At 42.5% G+C, this 21028-nt stretch overlaps 1 protein-coding gene across 1 annotated transcript in view; it reads left to right on the forward strand.

The window, feature by feature from the left end:
• The window catches only part of CDK8 (cyclin dependent kinase 8), a 191351-nt gene that overhangs the window by 50987 nt on the left and 119336 nt on the right, over positions 1–21028 (forward strand). The window contains exons 2-4 of the mRNA XM_082244285.1: positions 1047–1122; positions 8735–8845; positions 17640–17780. Of these exons, the coding sequence (XP_082100411.1) occupies positions 1047–1122; positions 8735–8845; positions 17640–17780 (328 nt within the window). The remainder of the gene's footprint in view (positions 1–1046; positions 1123–8734; positions 8846–17639; positions 17781–21028) is intronic.

Raw genomic sequence — 21028 nt, forward strand, 5'->3', positions numbered from 1 at the left:
GTCTTCTCTCCTTCTGGGTTAGTGTCCTCCGGCTGTCAGGCCAAGCTGTGATGGTGTCACGGTCATATAACAGGGCTCTAAAGAGACAGCACAGGTATACAGTCCCTTCAGAGCACATGCGCCAGTGACGTCACCGGCTGCGTTTAACGTTCATATGTCTTTAAACACTGCAAGTTTAGGAGATTTTCACTGTACCTACAGGTAAGCCTAATTATAGAAGAGCAGTATCTCTCCTGCGACCAAGTGGTACGCGGGAAGGTGAATGGTCTGAATGATCTTTTTAGCACAGATAAGGTGGTCTTGCTGCCCCCTCAGGACCAAGAGTATCCAAAAACGCTGTAAGACAACAAGAGCAGGGCGTAGTGTACATTATACTCACAAACACTGTGGCGATTTTGGCTCTGAGGAAGAGGGTTCTCCCTTGAAATGCGTAAGCCAAACCACTGTCTTTGTGGACGCCATCACGCCCTTCTCTTGTTGTCCTAAATATAGGCTTATGTAGGTACAAGTTTTAAAGACTTTACTACCACTTTAACAGCATACAGCACCTGATGTTTGCTTACATTAAAAGGCTGGAAAGTTTTTGCTTCCAGAGAAAATCGGCCCTGCGTCTCCATGTGGCAGGATTACTAAAATGTGTAGTGAAAACATGTTTGCTTGTATGTGTTCACTTTCTGGTTATCTGGATGAGGGTGATGTAGCTCCCTCGGTTGCAGAATATAGGTCACCAGTGACAGAGCAATGGATGCAAGCAGGGGTTCCTATGCCACTTCCCGCAATGTCCAGCATAGCGATCCTGCTGTTGGCAAGTTGTTGGCAGCTACAAGACCTGTAGTCTGATATGGGCCTGTCCAAAAAGGAGCTGTGATTTCTGTACCTCTGTTGTGAATTTTGAAGACCGATGTATTGCATGCATGGTGTAATATGTGTTTTTGATAACCTCTCAGTTAAATATGCATTTATTGGTAAAGCGTGAATCTCTCATGAATAAATACAGCAGCGGTACCAGTACTAACTGCCTTTTTTTTTTTTTTGCTTGATCTTAGGAAAGATGACCGCGATTATGCTCTGAAACAAATAGAAGGTACTGGAATTTCTATGTCTGCATGCAGAGAAATAGCTGTAAGTAGAATTTTATTTTTACATTGGCAAATTTCCCTTTCTGCCCTTACAAAACGATTACCCGTTAGCAAATTCATGGATCGAAATTCGGCCATTCCCTGCTGAACCGGCTGAATTTCGATCATATGGCTGGCTTAACAAAGTTCTTGGGTTATCTTGGGCGGGCTGCCACTAATTAAAGGGCAGCTGGTTATTTCATTGGCTTTGTTGTCAAAAGACAAATGTATTCAGATGCACTAAGCACAGTGTGTTTGTATTCAAAATTGGTCAGCCCTCTAGATACAAATAAATGCTATACCTCCTTTTTTTTTTTTTTTACCATAATACTCTTATAACAAACATTCAGTCCATATACATAAAACAAAGAAAAAATAGCCCCAAACACAATGGTGAACCCTTCAGCTGTGCACGTGCTTGCATGATCAAACAAAAGTGATCCAAACATGTGAATTCACTCCCCCCCCCCCCCCCCTTAAGGTAGTGACTCCAGAGTCATTGTGATCCTCTATCTAATACGGGTCAAATTGCGCTCAGTGACATGGATGATAGGCTTTCTGGTAGATTTCACCACTCTGCCAGTCCAGCACTCCGCTCTAGGTGCATCCTCACCACAGCTCCATATGTTTAAAGTTTCCTGCACCGATACAATCAGTGCATCCACCCGCACCTTTTCATGCGCATATGCAGTAAAAGAGGAATCGTCCTCAACTTTCAGAGCACTCCAAGTGTCTGACTGCTGCCCGTTTCTGGGTCCAGAATGCACTCCAAACACGGAAAATGTTGTCACAGGTTGGGATGTCGGTGTCCAGTCCCACCTTAATTTATTTCATCCAATCAGGGTGTCCTCAGGAGCGGAGAGTGTGGCACATCACTGTGCAGGTGATTGCTTGATCCAACAAAAGTGCTCCAAAGGTGTGAAGAGTTCACTATTGTGTTTGGGACTATATTTTCTTTGTATATGGACTAAATAGGTTTGTTATAAAGATTATTACTGACAAAATAACGCACAACTGGTAATAGCATTTTTTATTTTGGGGTTGCACCAATACCAGTGCCGACTAAGCATTTGCACTAGTACTCGCGCAAATGTTCTGATACCTGAAACTGATATCTTTGCTTATCTTAGTGACTTTAGCCTGGGTTCACACAGGAGCAACGCAGGAAACTGCATGCCATTCAGACAGGAGTCTCACTGCATTCCTGTTCACATAGCATGCAATTCTTTGCAGTGTGATTTGAGCCCATTCATTTTGTAGGCTCACAAAAAATGCACCACAAAGGTATCGGCGAGTACTTGAGCACAAGTGTTGGTATCCATACCAGCTGGTAAACTGTATCGGTGCAACCCTAATTTATTTGTTTGTAGCACATCCAAAGTGCTGATCAATTTTCAATACAAACACTAGTCACATGGTACAACACATAAATTGGCTCCAGTTTCGATCAGCATACACAGTAAGGGAAAAAAATATTTGATCCCCTGCTGATTTTGTATGTTTGCTCACTGACAAACAAATGATCAGGCTATAATTTTAATGGTAGGTTTATTTTAACAGTGATAGACAGAATAACAAAAAAAAATAACCTAGAAAAACACATTTCGAAAAGTGTATACATTGATTTGCATTTTAATTAGTGAAATAAGTATGTGACCCCCTTCGCAAAACATGACTTAGTACTTGGTGGCAAAACTCTTGTTGGCAGTCACAGAGGCCAGACATGTCTTGTAGTTGGCCACCAGGTTTGCACACATCTCAGGAGGGATTTTGCCCCACTCCTCTGCAGATCCCCTCCAAGTCATAAAGGTTTGAGGCTGACGTTTGGTAACCTGAACCTTCAGAACTCTCCACATATTTTGTATGGGCTTAAAGAGGAAGTAAACTTCTTCCTTAAGTTTTACCTATAGGTAAGCCTATATTAGGAATCAAAAACAATGAATAGTAGATGGCACATGGGTGGAGGAGACACAGGATCCAAAGCGAAAGCCTAGGCGATGAAAGTGTAGCATGGACAACAGGCTCACTGCAGCAGATAGAAGGCAGCTCACAGGAGATGAAGCCTATATTAAGGTTTTCCCTTTAGCTGGTGCATGTTTAGGAGACATTTACTGAGCTAGCAGCCAGTTAGATCACTGGCGCATTCGCTCTGAAGGAACGGCCACCCGTGTCATTTCTTCAGAGCAGTGTGTCGTGACTGGCGGCTTCCGTGCCCATGTGACATCATCACGGCTCCGGCCAATCACCGAGCCGGAGCCATGAACCCGGAAGGAAGAACGGGTAGAGATGGACGCTGCCTTCAGTGATCGCATCGCTGAAACGCTTCCTTTTCAGTTAAGTTTAACATAATGTGCTAGTATGTGATACTAGCACATTACACCTTTGCCTTGCAGGTAAGAATTAAAGCCGCTTTAAGGTCTGGAGACTGCCTAGGCCACTCCAGGATCTTAATGTGCTTCTTCTTGAGCCACTCCTTTGTTGCCTTATCCATGTGTTTTGGGTCATTGTCATGCTGGAATACCCATCCACAACCCATTTTCAATGCCCTGGCTGAGGGAAGGGGGTTGCCACCCAAGATTTGACGGTAAATGGCCCCGTCCATTGTCCCTTCGATGCGGTGAAGTTGTCCTGTCCCCTTGGCAGAAAAACACCCTGGGGATGGTGTTGTTGGGGTCATAGGCAGCATTCTTCCTCCTTCAAACATGGCAAGTTGAGTTGATGCCAAAGAGCCTGATTTTGGTCTCCTCTGACCACAACACTTGCACCCAGTTCTCCCCTGAATCATTCAGATGTTCATTAGCAAACTTCAGACGGGCCTGTATGTGTAGTTCCTGCAAGGTCCCCTGCTCAAGCGCTGCAGGATTTCAGTCCTTCATGTCGTAGTGTGTTAGCAATTGTTTTCTTGGCGACTATGGTCCCTGCTGCCTTGAGATCATTGACAAGCTTTTCCTTTGTAGTTCTGTGCTGATTCCTCACTGTTCTCATTAACATTGAAACTCCACGAGGTGAGATCTTGCATTGAGCCCATGGCCAAGGGAGATTGACAGTTTTGTGTTTCTTCCATTTGCAAATCGCACCAACTGTTGTCACACTCTCACCAAGCTGCTTGGCGATGGTCTTGTTGCCTATTCCAGCCTTGTGTAGGTCTACAATCTTGTCCCTTACATCCTTGGACAGCTCTTTGGTCTTGGCCATGGTGGAGAGATTGCAATCTGATTTGCTTTTGTGGACAGGTGTCTTTTATACAGGTACCAAGCTGAGATTAGGAGCACTCCCTTTAAGATAGTGCTCATAATCTTAGCTTGTTACCTGTATAGAAGACACCTGGAAGCCAGAAATCATGCATCATAATAGATGGAAGATCAAGTACTTTTTTTTTTTTAAATTAAAATGCAAATCAATTTTATAACTTTTTTTTTTTAATTGTTTTTCTGGATATTTTTTTTGTTCTGTCACTGTTAAAATAAATCTACCATTACAATTATAGACTGATCATTCCTTTGTCAGTGGGCAAATGTACAAAGTCAGCAGGGGGAACAAGTACTTTTTTTCCCCTCACTGTAGTTTTATTTTTATTTTCAGTCACATCCATGGTGCAGGTAGTTTTTCACAAAAAACTGTTGTGCACTGGTCTATATCATTTGGTGGGGGGTGTTATGGTGTATGGTTGTTTTTCAGAGTTTGGGCTTGACCCCCTAGTTCCAGTAAAGGGAACTCTTAAGGAGTCGGCATACCAAGACATTTTGGACAATTGCATGCTCCCAAATTTGTGGGACCAGTTTGGGGATGGCCCCCTTCCTGTTCCAATATGACTGCGCACCAGTGCACAAAGCAAGGTCCATAAAGACATGGATGAGCCAGTTTGTGGTGGGGAAATTTGACTGGCCTGCACAGAGTCCTGACCTCAACCCAATAGAACACCTTTGGCATGAATTGGAGCAGAGACTGTGAGCCAGGCCTTCTTGTCCAACATCAGTGCCTGACCCCACAAATTATGGTTCTGGAAGAATGGTCAATCATTCCCATAGACACACTCCTAAATCTTGTGGACAGCCTTCCCAGAGAAGTTGAAGCTGTTATAGCTGCAAGTGGTGGGCCAACTCAATATTGAACTCTACGGACTAATGGTCGGAATACACGATTAGAATATCGCCCGATCGTTTGACCACCGACTTATGAAAAAGTGTTCGTTGGTCGAAAACTTTGCCAACATACACGGGCCGAATTTCGCCCGACCGTTGACCGCCAACCATCGAAGCAATGTTCGTCGGTCGAAAACGTTGCCAACATTAACGATCAAAAAAAAAAGTTACAGACCAATCGATTACATACGTAGTCTTCACGTTTCACATCCAAGCGGAAGTGATGTAATGTGCGTGTGGTCATGCGTGATGATGTTCTACAGATTTTAAATGCACGACCTTAACACCAATGTATATAATATCGTTCATTCGCAAACGAGACAACAGAACGGTATTTTCCGTTAACAATATCGATATCGGTCATTGATGGCTGGGCATTAATGAGTAGAATATCGGCCGATCGTTTGCTAAACTGAAATTTCTCTATCGCTCATTGACAGACGTAGTCTTCTTGATTCTCAAGAGCTGGGTTATGTTGTCTCCGCAGGAGTAGGACTAGGCAGAATGACAAAACGTTCTGGCTCCACCCTAGGGGGCAGTCCCTGAGGGTATATCCTCCCTCTCTCTGCTACAGGGAATCAGTTTTTTTCTGTCTAGTCTCGGTCAATTATCTGCCCAGGGACTTTGGTCCCCGGAAGAATCCAGATTACCGATAAATGTATTGGAACTGAGAGCGATCAGACTTTGTCTGATTCACTGGACTGAGCAGCTCCAGGGCAGCCCGGTTCGGATCCAGTCGGACAATGCCACGGCCGTGGCTTATGTCAATCACCAGGGAGGCACCAAGAGTGTCCGAGCGGCCAAAGAAGTGGCTTGCATTCTTCGCTGGGCGGAACGATTTGTTCCAGCAATCTCTGCGGTGTTCATTCCGGGGGTGGAGAATTGGCAGGCAGATTATCTCAGCCGTCAGAACCTGGATCAGGGGGAATGGTCCCTCCATCCAGACGTTTTCCACCAGTTGTGCCTACGGTGGGGCACCCCGGATGTGGATCTGTTGGCATCACGATTCAACAGGAAAGTTCAGAGATTCGTGGCTCGCTCCCGCGATCCTCTAGCAGAAACCGCAGACGCACTGATCGCCCCGTGGGGGCAATACCAGCTAATATATGCCTTCCCTCCTCTCGCGTTACTGCCAAGACTTCTTCGCAGGGTAAAGGAGGAAGGAATCCCAGTAATCCTGGTAGCTCCGGACTGGCCTCGTCGAGCTTAGTACGCCGACATGGTCAGACTGGTGGCGGACGTCCCATGGAGACTTCCTCTCAGGGAGGATCTACTGTCTCAGGGACCGATCTTCTATCCTGCTTTACGATCGCTGGCTTTAACGGCCTGGCTATTGAGACCCAGGTGCTGAAGGACAAAGGTTTGTCAGCTTCAGTTATTCCTACTCTAGTTGAAGCAAGGAAAGCGACTTCCAGAAAGATTTATCATCGCACATGGAAGTCCTACATTGCATGGTGTGAACCTTTTAGGGTTCCGTCCTCGGTCTTATTCGATTAGTCGAATATTGGCTTTTCTGCAACAAGGGGTTGAGCAGAAACTGGCCTTGAGTACTATCAAGGGTCAGGTCTCAGCATTAGCCATCTTCTTTCAGAAGCCTTTGGCTACTCATTCCTTGGTGCGGAATTTCATCCAGGGGGTGCGACATCTGGCTCCGCCAGTGCACGCGCCGTTACCCCCCTGGGATCTTAATTTAGTGTTGTCGGTTCTTCAGAAACCTCCCTTTGAAGATATTAGGGAGATTCCTCTACCCACGTTGTCCCAGAAGGTGGCCTTCTTGGTGGCTATTACTTCTGCACGCAGGGTGTCAGAACTGGCCGCATTATCTTGTCGTTCACCATATCTGGTGGTTCATAGAGATAAGGTGGTTCTTCGTCCGAATCCATCCTTCCTACCAAAAGTAGTTTCAGAATTTCATCTGAATGAAGAAATTGTATTACCTTCCCTGTGTCCTAAGCCCAGTCATCCTCGGGAATTTGCTTTGCACTCCTTGGATGTGGTCCGGGCGATCAGGGTATACTTGAAAACGACAGACTCGTTTCGCAAGACTGATTCACTTTTTGTGATCCCAGATGGACCCAAAAAGGGGTTGCCTGCATCTGCCGCGACCATTTCCAAATGGATCAGACAGACGGTAGTACAGGCTTATTCTATTAAGGGTCGGGAGCCCCCGTTCCCTGTTAAGGCGCATTCCACTCGGGCACTTAGTGCGTCATGGGCCTTTCGCCATCAGGCGTCAGTGGTCCAGGTGTGCAAGGCGGCTACCTGGTCGTCGGTGCATACCTTCTCTAAACATTATAAAGTTGATGTAATGGCATCGTCTGATGCCTCATTTGGCCGCAAGGTTTTGCAGGCCGCAATTTGAGGAGACCAGTGGTCTACCTCGAGGGTTTTTTTTTTTTTTCCGTTGGAAAATCTTTTCTTTTAGTCTCATTCTTTGTTTATAATGAGCCTTTAAAACTTCTAGTTTGGCACCGGTTGGGCCTACTAGATTGGATTTGATTTTGTCAATCCCACCCCTCATTTGTGGCACTGCTTCTGGATGTCCCAGCTCTTGAGAATCAAGAAGACTACGTCTGTCAATGAGCGATAGAGAAAAATGGATTTTTGTAAGAACTTACCGTAAAATCCTTTTCTCTTAAGCTCATTGACAGACGTAGTACCCGCCCCTCTATCATTGAGTTGGGTTGGGTTAATTTCTCTGTACTGCTTTAAACAGAACTGATTCCCTGTAGCAGAGAGAGGGAGGATATACCCTCAGGGACTGCCCCCTAGGGTGGAGCCAGAACGTTTTGTCATTCTGCCTAGTCCTACTCCTGCGGAGACAACATAACCCAGCTCTTGAGAATCAAGAAGACTACGTCTGTCAATGAGCTTAAGAGAAAAGGATTTTACGGTAAGTTCTTACAAAAATCCATTTTTTCGGCCGATTTTCTTATCGTGTATTCCGGCCATAAGACCGGGATGCCATTAAAGTTCATGTGTGTAAAGGCAGGCGTCCCAATACTTTTGGTAATCTAGTGTATTTTTTTAATTTCATGCAAAGTCCCATCATTGATCCTCGCATATACATAATTCAAGGGGGAGCAAATGTCATTATGTTTGGCGTCATGGCTCACTGCTCAGAGTTTTCTGAAGCAAATATTTTAGTAAATCTGTGGCAAACTCTTTTCCTTGGCCTGCTTGCACCTCTGGCTGACAACACTGCTGCTAATTGTGAGGCAGTGGCCTGGATTAAGTGTTTGCGTACACTTTTAATATTCAACGTCTCTGTACAAAGTTAAGCTCAGCACAGGTCTGAGCGTCAGGGGGCACTTATTGCATTTCATAAATATGCGTCCTTACCATTTTATTGTATTGTACTGAGTTCTCATAAATAATGATTAGTAATAGCCCTTTCATTAAACTAAACATCTTGGTTGGATGAATCAGTCTTTCAAGTGAAGCTTTTAACTCTTTTATATCCCCCATTTGCAGCTTCTACGAGAATTGAAACATCCAAATGTCATTTCTCTACAAAAAGTATTTCTCTCCCATGCGGACAGGAAGGTCTATCTTCTATTTGATTTTGCGGAGCATGACTTATGGGTAAGATTGATTTTTTTTTTTTTTTTTTTTTATTCACTTTTTTCTTCCAAAAATTAGCAGTGTCAGCTCAGCAATTCACTTGTTACATATAGGCGGTGTACTCAACAAAACTAATAAAGCTACCCCCCCCTCCTTCTTTGTTTTTTGTTTTTTTTTTTCTTTCTTACATATATTTATTCAGCCATCGAAATTACATCCACTCTTCATGGTCAATGACAGATTTAAAAAAAAAAAAAAATCTTCACACAGTCCTTTTCATTTTGTTTTGGCTGGAAAGTAAGGGGGAAACCTGCGTGTAAACTATGCTGCTTATCATGGAAGCCCTGATGTGAGATTTGAGTTTTTTGTTTTGTGATATTCTTTCTTTTGTACACATTCTGTTACCCCTGCCTGAAATTTTGGTGCTAGCTCTGTATTATCCTGTGAACAATCTTGAACCAAAACAGGCGACAGGAACATGTGGCATGCAGGGAATATCTCTGGAGGAACATTTATAACCACGGAATGGCATATTGTGACTGCAGATATACCTATGCTAGCTATGCTATTATGTTCTGCCTAAAATTAAATTCATCAGTTTTATTGATGATCTTTCTTAAAAACACACCTCCTATTTGTTGCAGCTGAGCATAAGAATTAGCATACACAAGTTAAATTCTCAGAGAATAACGTGATGATTGGTCCTGCCTGTCCTCACCTAAATTACATACTGAAGGAATGTACTGCAGTCTTCTTGGCTGACATGGGTTGATTTTCCTTTTTGTCATGTTTTCCAACATTTTGTAGGGTTTAATGCCATTGATTTAAATCAATCACTTCTGCAATCGATATCACTTGTAGACCTAGATCTGTGTATGATCTGATGGCAGTCTTGCCTAAAAATTAATGCATACCTATGTTATTTCTTGCCCCTTGTCATCTAGAAAAGTACAAATGTCAGATATACTTGTACATCACAAAGGTGCCAACCCTAGTATAAACTCAAATCTAAGTGTAGTGCACCCAACCAAACATTCTTATTCTAGTAAAGTAAGGCGCTGTTATATACAGGAACACGTGCTATCTTACTGCATATCCCTCCAGAAAAAGGTTTCTATGTGAGTGATCGTAAAATAATTTTGGTTGCCAAGGGGCATAGTGCAGGCTTATCGTGCTGGTGTTAGTTGGGGCACTTTTAAATGTAAGCACAACTACTGCAGAGGAGTTTTTAACTTTAATTTATTAGACGGTTTTGCACGATCACTTTATCTGTTTTTATGCCAATTTCCATCTATCCTCTAAGGGGAGGACACCTTATAAGGTCGATGGCGTTTTACTGTGGAAGAGTTCTATAAGCCCACATTTCTTGTATGCACAAAAGGCGAGAGTGGTCCCTGTGGGCTCTGGTGAGTCCATTCAATTTACCTGCATGTGGTGGAGCACTGAATTTATTTGAAGAGCGCTTGTTATGCACAGCATGGGTCACGACGATTCACTGTGAACTGTCACTATTCATAGTGGACTTTTAATTCATAATTCTTTGTGATATATTGGTTTTCTTTACATCATTTTATTTTGATTCACCTCACGTATGTTAGTGATCTCATCACTGTTGGATTTTTAGGTTTATTACTTGTGTTGTAGAAAAAGCATCTGATATTTATTTTTAGGCTGTTTTATGCAGTTTATACAAGCTTTTTTTTGTATTTTACTATCCCTCCCAAAGAAACCTTTTTCTGGAGGGATACGCAGTAAGATAGCACATGTGTTCCTGTATATAACAGCTGCTTACTTTACTAGAATAAGGAACAAATGTCAGAATGTTTGCACTCTGACTTGGCATGCCGGGTAAAGAATGCCAGTGCTTACATATGTCTGTCTGAGAAGGAGCAGCAGCTTGTACCCTGTTGGTAAAGTAGAAGCATGCTCATGGTTTGCATATATTGCCCTAAGCAGTCCTGTCGCACAAAATGTTCTCCCCAGTGTTGAGTTTCTGTATGCTTCTCACTATAGAGAAGACATTGAAAATCATATTACTACGATGCAGGAAAGCGGTTTGCTTGTGACCACACTCTGATTTTGTCTCTTGCTGATATTGTGCAGTCGGTTTGAACGGGATGATGCCATATCTGGCTTGTGCCAACAGGATAAAAACTGATTTATATCCAGTCTAGAGACTTGAAGCTTGTGTGTTTTCAGTATAAATGGTTTTGCTTTAGAGGAGAGCTTCATATAAAAGTTAAACTAAGCATTATGAAGTAAGATTGGCATAGGTCAGCTTTGGTGAAACCTCCCATCAGAATTACTAGTGGAACCAGAAATGGCTGAAGTTGTATGCAAGTCTATACATAATTTTTAGAGCAGAGCTTACCTGCCCTCTAGTGATGACCATTGACCAGTGTTGGGGTAGTTACTCAAAAAATGTAACTAGTTACTTCTGTAAATTGTAATGAGATTACTTTACTAGTTACTGCATTTGAAAAGGAACTTCACTACTTATTACTTTACTCTCCTCTTTCTTAATTGACCGTGTAGAAGAAGATACATGACACTCTTTCTGCATAGAGTTTATTGTATAAACACAGGCTTTGGGAAACATGAGAACAAAACCTGAAAAAACAGAATAAAACAAAGTGCAACAAAGTCATAAACTTCACCCCTCTCTATTCTTCGAAATAACGATTGTATCGCACGGCTTGGGTAACGCAGGAAAGCGCGTTCCTATAGCCTAGTAAAGTAGTGTAGTTACTTCCTATAGCCTAGTAAAGTAGTGTAGTTGCTTCCTATAGCCTAGTAAAGTAGTGTAGTTACTTCCTATAGCCTAGTAAAGTAGTGTAGTTACCTCCTATAGCCTAGTAAAGTAGTGTAGTTACCTCCTATAGCCTAGTAAAGTAGTGTAGTTACTTCCTATAGCCTAGTAAAGTAGTGTAGTTACGTCCTATAGCCTAGTAAAGTAGTGTAGTTACCTCCTATAGCCTAGTAAAGTAGTGTAGTTGCTTCCTATAGCCTAGTAAAGTAGTGTAGTTACTTCCTATAGCCTAGTAAAGTAGTGTAGTTACCTCCTATAGCCTAGTAAAGTAGTGTAGTTACCTTCTATAGCCTAGTAAAGTAGTGTAGTTACCTCCTATAGCCTATTAAAGTAGTGTAGTTACCTCCTATAGCCTAGTAAAGTAGTGTAGTTACTTCCTATAGCCTAGTAAAGTAGTGTAGTTACCTCCTATAGCCTAGTAAAGTAGTGTAGTTACCTCCTATAGCCTAGTAAAGTAGTGTAGTTACTTCCTATAGCCTAGTAAAGTAGTGTAGTTACCTCCTATAGCCTAGTAAAGTAGTGTAGTTACCTTCTATAGCCTAGTAAAGTAGTGTAGTTACCTCCTATAGCCTATTAAAGTAGTGTAGTTACCTCCTATAGCCTAGTAAAGTAGTGTAGTTACTTCCTATAGCCTAGTAAAGTAGTGTAGTTACTTCCTATAGCCTAGTAAAGTAGTGTAGTTACCTCCTATAGCCTAGTAAAGTAGTGTAGTTACTTCCTATAGCCTAGTAAAGTAGTGTAGTTACCTCCTATAGCCTAGTAAAGTAGTGTAGTTACTTCCTATAGCCTAGTAAAGTAGTGTAGTTACCTCCTATAGCCTAGTAAAGTAGTGTAGTTACTTCCTATAGCCTAGTAAAGTAGTGTAGTTACCTCCTATAGCCTAGTAAAGTAGTGTAGTTACCTTCTATAGCCTAGTAAAGTAGTGTAGTTACCTCCTATAGCCTATTAAAGTAGTGTAGTTACCTCCTATAGCCTAGTAAAGTAGTGTAGTTACTTCCTATAGCCTAGTAAAGTAGTGTAGTTACCTCCTATAGCCTAGTAAAGTAGTGTAGTTACTTCCTATAGCCTAGTAAAGTAGTGTAGTTACCTCCTATAGCCTAGTAAAGTAGTGTAGTTACTTCCTATAGCCTAGTAAAGTAGTGTAGTTACCTCCTATAGCCTAGTAAAGTAGTGTAGTTGCTTCCTATAGCCTAGTAAAGTAGTGTAGTTACCTCCTATAGCCTAGTAAAGTAGTGTAGTTACCTCCTATAGCCTAGTAAAGTAGTGTAGTTACCTCCTATAGCCTAGTAAAGTAGTGTAGTTACCTCCTATAGCCTAGTAAAGTAGTGTAGTTACCTCCTATAGCCTAGTAAAGTAGTGTAGTTACCTCCTATAGCCTAGTAAAGTAGTGTAGTTACCTCCTATAGCCTAGTAAAGTAGTGTAGTTGCTTCCTATAGCCTAGTAAAGTAGTGTAGTTACCTCCTATAGCCTAGTAAAGTAGTGTAGTTACCTCCTATAGCCTAGTAAAGTAGTGTAGTTACTTCCTATAGCCTAGTAAAGTAGTGTAGTTACCTCCTATAGCCTAGTAAAGTAGTGTAGTTGCTTCCTATAGCCTAGTAAAGTAGTGTAGTTGCTTCCTATAGCCTAGTAAAGTAGTGTAGTTGCTTCCTATAGCCTAGTAAAGTAGTGTAGTTGCTTCCTATAGCCTAGTAAAGTAGTGTAGTTACGTCCTATAGCCTAGTAAAGTAGTGTAGTTACCTCCTATAGCCTAGTAAAGTAGTGTAGTTGCCTCCTATAGCCTATTTAAGTAGTGTAGTTACCAATATTAGTATTGGAACTAGTTACATTGTTACCAAAAAAAGTAATGTAGTTACTGTAATCAGTTACTTTGTAACTAGTTACCCCCAACACTGGTGATGACCATATAAGTGCCATAAGCCAGGTCCGCAATCTTTGACCATTTTGATTGGCAAGCCATGGAAAACGCTGCACAGAAGTTAATTCATCATTGCACCAAGATGTTTTGAGAATCACTTGTAGGAAGGTACATTTAGGCACACTGGTCATCTAGCTCCTGTGTGTGCAATCCTGGCTGTTTTAGGGTGCTCAGGAGGTATAGGTGCAGTCTCCAGAGTCTATGGCAGGTTGTAATTTGATGTGGTTAAATGCTGTATTGAGTGGTACGCACATTTTGGGCCCTATGTGTTCAAAATCAAGTGGCTGGAACACTGATATTCTTTCTGCTCTCCAAACATTCATCTCTGAACATATAGGGCCCTAAACATGAGTACCATCTGGTACAGAGTTCAGCTTGTCAAAGTCATTGACAAACTGTAGGCAGCGGGGCTGGATACTGAACCTTTACTTCCCAGGGGCACTAAAATCTCAGGATTGCACACACAGGAAGTAGATGCTTCGTGTTCAAGGGGTCCTATAAAAAGAGAAGCTGGCAGGCAGAGGATAAATATACACAATCTCTTCTGCAACAAAAGGCAGGTCTTATTTCTGTGCTATATTTCTGCTTTAAAGAATGGATAATTGCATTAATATTTTTAGTGGCCTAGGGTCCAGCAATAATGCTTTAGTGCCGATTCACATTAGTGCGATGACCGAGATCGCATGTAATTTGGAGCGCACTGCTCCTAAAATTACCTGCGATGTCTGTGCGGTGCAAATTCAGTCATACAATTTGTATGGCTGAATTTGCACTGCAATCGCACTAAAAGACGCACAGGACCCTTTTTTGGTCCGCAGCAGAATCGGATCGCATGGTGATTCACACTAGTGCTATCCAATTCTGTGCGAACTTAGTCGCACTGCGATATGCGACCTGATCTGGGGGTGTCGTTAACTTTTAATTGACACCCCCAGCCTATCACATATGGCAGTGTGAAGTGCCAGGGGTGCGGATGCGATGTGGGAACACGCTGTATATTGGCAACGTTAATGCATCGCACAAATGTGAACCGGCATAATGTTTGTGTGTACTGAGCCATTCTGCTAAACCTGCTCTTTTCTTGCTAATCTAGCTCAGATTTGCATTTAGTACCCCATTTTGATTGTGTGTATTCTATAGAACCAGCCAGTTATAGGTGTCTATATCTTACTTTGATTAAACAGAATCCCATTTCTTCTTGCTGTTAAAAATCCAGTTAATGTCCACATCTTTCCTAATGTGGTTTCTATTAATCAAGAACATTTTTGTGGCTTTTTTTTCATTGGCCGTTTCCATCCGTTTGTTTTGCTTTGCTCTGTATAAACATCCCTGATAAAGATAGTGAAATAGGCGCATAGACAGAACTCAATGGACCCAGCTCCCCTTTCAGCCAAGTATACTGAAGCCCTGTGTCTACATATCAAATGCAGTGTCCAGGCTTCCGGCCCTGGCTGAGATTCTTAGCAAAGGCATTATGAAAGTGCACTTCTAAGCCGGCAGAGTTCCAGCGTCTAGCCTTTCATTAGCCTGACTACAACTAAAATGCATTCACATTGCTGGCACAGGGTGGTAAATGCATTCTTTTGTGTGCCTGCATTATCAGGTGTCCGATTCAAGTACTCAGCAACTCTTCTCTTTGTCTTCCTGTTAGAGAAGATTAGAAAGAAAGATAAATAGATGTGTGGGAGCTTATATGGTCTGTGGAGGAATCAATCCCCTACAAAGTATCCCCCCCCCCCAAAAAAAAGTCACCCTCCAGGACGATAAGGTACTACGAAAGGATGGAGATTATTAACATTTCAAATGGCTGATGACCATGTGCAAAACCCTGCCAGTTACTGGCACAAGAAGTGCAATTGGTATCTTTTATATAGTGCCTCAGGCTTTATATATGAAATTTACAGCCTGTTAACAACCCTGTGATTTTTTTTTTTTTTCCATGGTTTTTGGATGATGGATGGCTCATGGGTTCTGGCTGTTGAAGCTTTAGTCAGCCGGTAATCCTATCTTTCAAATTTATGCAATACCAGTTGCACTTCTTAGGCCTGTAACTGGTACAGTTATTGCACATGATTTGAGTCATTCACCATTTGAATTGTTAGGAATCCCTTTTTGTAGCAACGTACTGTCCTGAAGGATTCCTGGCAAAAACTAGTTTTTTTTTTTTTTTAAACTGCAATGTTCAACACCTTGATCACTTTTCCAGGCAAGTATTTAACAATGTCTGTGACCAGTGGAACCTCTTGCTAATGCTAATTGCTTTTTTCTCAGTTAAAGGATAACCTAACTAGTGATCAGCCAATATCGTTTTTTATTACCGATATTTTGGTCATCGCATATCGATATCTGCCGATATTTTCAGACATTTTTTTTTTTTTTTTTTTTTTTAAACTGCAATGTTCAACACCTTGATCACTTTTCCAGGCAAGTATTTAACAATGTCTGTGACCAGTGGAACCTCTTGCTAATGCTAATTGCTTTTTTCTCAGTTAAAGGATAACCTAACTAGTGATCAGCCAATATCGTTTTTTATTACCGATATTTTGGTCATCGCATATCGATATCTGCCGATATTTTCAGACATTTTTTTTTTTTTTTTTTTTTTTTTACACAGGTACTGTTGTGGAGGGATGTGGGTCTAAAAGACCCCCAAACCCCTCTTCTGCACTTAAAAGCATTCAAACCCCCAAGTTTGTCTGTTTTGAATTTGGCGCCGAGTACCCGGAAGTGATGCCACATCAGGGTTTTTACATGGAGACACGATCAGAGCTGAATTTGGCTTTGATCGGGTCTTTGGCGGCCGTGCAGGTAGGATGCCCGGGTCTCCCGGTGGGACGGGAGACCCGGGTGAGCTGTGGAAGGAGGGGGGGGGGGGACGTCCCCTCCTGCTCCTTGTAATGACAGCTGAGCGGCTTCTCAGCCGCATCAGTGGTCATTACAAGACAGCCACTTGTCGGCTATGGACGCTGGTACCGGGGTGATGCCTCTAGCTGTAGGCATCAGTCCGGCACAGCACTTTCCCGGAATATCGGCAATATCAGTATGTCCTGTCCTCTCCTGCTCTGCTGTGTCAGTTTCAACTGTAGAATGCCACCTACTGACTGGAAGTAGTAAACGTGAAATGCAATATTTTCCTATACATATGTCACAATAAAAAGCATTGTTTTATTGTTCTGAACCTACATAGAAATGGAAAAACAAAAAAACTTTTATGTAGACTATACTATGAATACTTGTTAAGGCTCCATGTACACGGGACGCTGGAAATGGCCGTTTAGGAGCAGTTGGGCGTTTTTTTTAGAAGCCCCTGAACCCATCTACATTTTATCTTATCTGTCCATGTACACCAGGTCGTTTACAGTCATTTGCAGGCAGTTGCGTTCAGGGACTGTTTTTAGAACGCAATTATTTGCGTTCGAACGTGTGTTTCACGGCGTTTCAAACGCGTCCGAACGCGATGACCCGCGTTTAGCGTTCGCGTTTTTCCATTTTAAAGGGGAATAATTTTTTTGACCTCTAGGAACGCTTCTAAACGCAAACGCCCGCTAAACGCGGGTAAAAACGCGACCGAACGGATGTTTCAAACGTCCTAAAAATTCCAGCATTCAAAGGGACTTTTAACAACGTCCCGTGTACATGGAGCCTAATGTTTTAAAAACGTATTTATTTGTGTAAATTTTGGATGCAGAAAAATACATTTTGTGGGCGCTACTATGCACAGCATACCTTCTTGTATAAGAACTGCAGAATTGTCCTGGGGCCAAGCCTAGTGCTACGTTAGATAGACCGTATGAACCTATTTAATTTTTTATCTGTGATAAGCATTCTGTGTTTCTATTTCTGCTGCTAGGAAAATAAAACTTAGGTTATACAGAGTGCTCATTATGCATGTTTGTTTTCTTTCTTCCAAACGCCAGCGTAGATTGTTTCGGTTTCCTTTACATTCTATTGCCCTACAGCCCTGTTTTTTTTTTTTTTTTTTTTTTTATTGAATGAAATTTCCAGGAATAAAGGGAGGCTACAGAATTGAATGGAAATGACCTTTTCCCATGTCTCGCCTCACTGCCAAATGTGTTTTTGCTTCTTTCAGCACATAATCAAATTTCACAGAGCTTCTAAAGCCAACAAGAAACCAGTGCAGTTACCTCGGGGAATGGTGAAGTCACTACTGTATCAGATCCTAGATGGCATTCACTACCTGCATGCCAACTGGGTGTTGCATAGAGATTTGGTAAGTTGATCAGTGGCTGGACATTGCTAACGTGCACTTTCTTTTTTTTAAGGTGTATGAACACGTTTGATGGTTTACAAGTAAAGTGATCATTTTGTCTCTTGTCAAAATACTTTTAAGGCTGTTTTCTCCAAAATCATATCTTGTATCAGTAAGATTATTAACCACGTGACTCATACTTTATTGCAGTGTAACTACATACAAAGAATTAGGAGTTTTAAATACATTATTTACAATTCCTTTTGAGAGCATGGACTAGCAGAGGGAAAATAGTTGGCTTTTTTTTTTTTTTATTTCTTGGTGTACTAAAATAAAGCTTTGTATATGTGCAATCCTTGAATAATTGTTAAACATTCATAACCTGTTTGTATTTTTGCCTAATTTAAAAGGCAGGTCCAGGCAACTGGTACAAAACCTATATATATAGACGTACTAATACCATCCAGAGCTTAAGCTTTAGAAAAATCAGATTTTACTGCATTTGCCTTAATCTGAATCACAATCGCATCACACACAAACCACCCCATACAGGTTAATTAGGAGGGCAGTAGGAGCATATTTCTCTTTCGTTCATTGACACAGTTCCTGATCTTCATAACCCTTGGGTTATATTGCCCCCTACAGGAGTAGGAAACTAGGCAGAAAAATAATCTGGCTACGCCTATGGGCAGTCCCACGGGATATACTCCCCCCCCCCCCCCTCTCTGCTGTAGGTACTCAGTTTTTCTGTCTAGTCAGGAGTAAGGACCTAGTTCCTTGCTGGGATTTCTGGTCCTGGTAATTTTTTATTTTTGAATAGAAATTTTTCTCCTGTTTTTTTTTCTCCTGTGAGATCTACAATCAACCGCCGGACTGGATAATCTAGATCTAGTTGGCACTCCAGTCTGACCAGCAAGTGCGCGCAGACCTCCGCTCTGCGCTAGGTCGGCCTGTGAGTTAAATGCCCCTTGAGATCGCATATGACCGGGTCTTGGCCGGAGTCGAAGCATTCCTCTTGGCCGACAGACGTTCCCCCCCCCCCCCATTTTGATGCAGGTAGGTTCTGTCTGGAGCTGTGCCCGCCTGGTTCTGGGGTAGATGTAGGCCCCTCCTTGGGACGGTCAGACCCCCGGGTTGCCCTCCTTCCCGTCAGGCATCCTCCCCCCCCCCTCTATGCTGGGGTTGTGTGGGTGGTCTGGTCCAACTCCTGGGGTGGGGGCAGGGCGCTATACTGGGGATGGGTGGGTGCACCGCTGGCAACTGGATGATTGGGTGTGTGTGGGGGGGTGTACCTGGTGGGGATCCTGCCAGGGCCCCCCCCCCCCATCCTGCCCGGGCCTGTTTCTTGAGGGCTAGGGATCCCTCCTGGGAGCCTCGTGGTGCCGCCGTTTTGCGATAGCTTGTGTGCTCTAAATAAATCCCCGGGGCCGGATGGCTTGCACCCGAGGGTTCTTAATGAGCTCAGCCAGGTGATTGCCAGACCGTTATTCTTGATCTTTAAGGATAGTTTACAGACGGGTATGGTGCCAGCTGATTGGAAAAAAGCCAACGTGGTACCAATATTTAAAAAGGGGCCGAGATGTATCCCGGGGAACTATAGGCCGGTCAGCCTAACATCAGTAGTCTGCAAGATTTTGGAGGGGATGTTAAGGGACCACATACAAGACTTTAGTAATGAAAACGGTATTATAAGTAGTAATCAGCATGGATTCATGAAAAATCGTTCGTGCCAAACCAATCTATTAACCTTCTACGATGAAGTGAGCTGCCACCTAGATAAAGGAAAGCCTGTGGATGTGGTGTATCTGGACTTTGCAAAGGCCTTTGACACCGTTCCCCACAAACGCTTACTGTACAAACTAAGGAAGGTAGGTATGGACCATAAGGTGAGTACCTGGATAGAGAACTGGCTCCAGGGGAGAGTACAGAGGGTGGTGATTAATGGGGAGTACTCGGATTGGGCGGGTGTGGAAAGTGGGGTCCCCCAGGGTTCTGTCCTGGGACCAGTCCTGTTTAATTTATTCATAAATGATCTGGAGGAGGGGATATCGAGTACAATCTCAGTATTTGCGGATGATACTAAATTAGGCATAATAAACCATAGAAGTGTGGCGCTGAAAGTATAAATCACAATAATGATGAATAGTGTCCAAATGAATAAACAACTAATAATCACAATAATGTGCATATAGGAAAAAGAAAAATAGAATTGTGTCCAAATAAATGAGTCCCAAAGGAAAACTGATGTGAAGTCAATTCATAAATCCGCATGCACAGTAATCCAAGGGGGAATTCTTCCCATGACACCAAGGGTATGTGGAGGAAAGGAACACCTCTGTGATGGGGTAAGAAAAAGCAGCTTACCAGATTACAATGGCTGCTCAACTTAATGAGTCAGCCTCTCCCAGCTTTTAATCAAGACCACTGAGGATCTGATGTTGCATGGATACTTATTCAGTACAGATGGACCACCTCTTAGAATACGTTAAGGGATCAGTACAGGATAAAATCTCCTCAGTATTTTCCAGCAATCATAAATGAATCATGCCACAGGTAGTAACACTGCTACTGCTGGCAGGCAGTAGCAGTGTTACTACCTGTGGCATGATTCATTTATGATTGCTGGAAAATACTGAGGAGATTTTATCCTGTACTGATCCCTTAACGTATTCTAAGAGGTGGTCCATCTGTACTGAATAAGTATCCATGCAACATCAGATCCTCAGTGGTCTTGATTAAAAGCTGGGAGAGGCTGACTCATTAAGTTGAGCAGCCATTGTAATCTGGTAAGCTGCTTTTTCTTACCCCATCACAGAGGTGTTCCTTTCCTCCACATACCCTTGGTGTCATGGGAAGAATTCCCCCTTGGATTACTGTGCATGCGGATTTATGAATTGACTTCACATCAGTTTTTCTTTGGGACTCATTTATTTGGACACAATTCTATTTTTCTTTTTCCTATATGCACATTATTGTGATTATTAGTTGTTTATTCATTTGGACACTATTCATCATTATTGTGATTTATACTTTCAGCGCCACACTTCTATGGTTTATTATTATTTTGAGTCATTGGTTGATTCTGTGTTGGCTGCAGACATTTATCATTGTTTCATTTATCACACTAGCGCGGAAATTTCTTTGAATTTTAACTAAATTAGGCATGCCAATATCTTCTATGCAGGATGTGGAAACCTTGCAAGCGGACCTGAACAAAATAACGGGGTGGGCAACTACATGGCAGATGAGATTTAATGTTGAAAAATGTA

Source organism: Pelophylax lessonae (genome assembly GCF_965119305.1).
Source record: "Pelophylax lessonae genome assembly, chromosome: 2".
Lineage (NCBI taxonomy): Eukaryota > Metazoa > Chordata > Amphibia > Anura > Ranidae > Pelophylax > Pelophylax lessonae.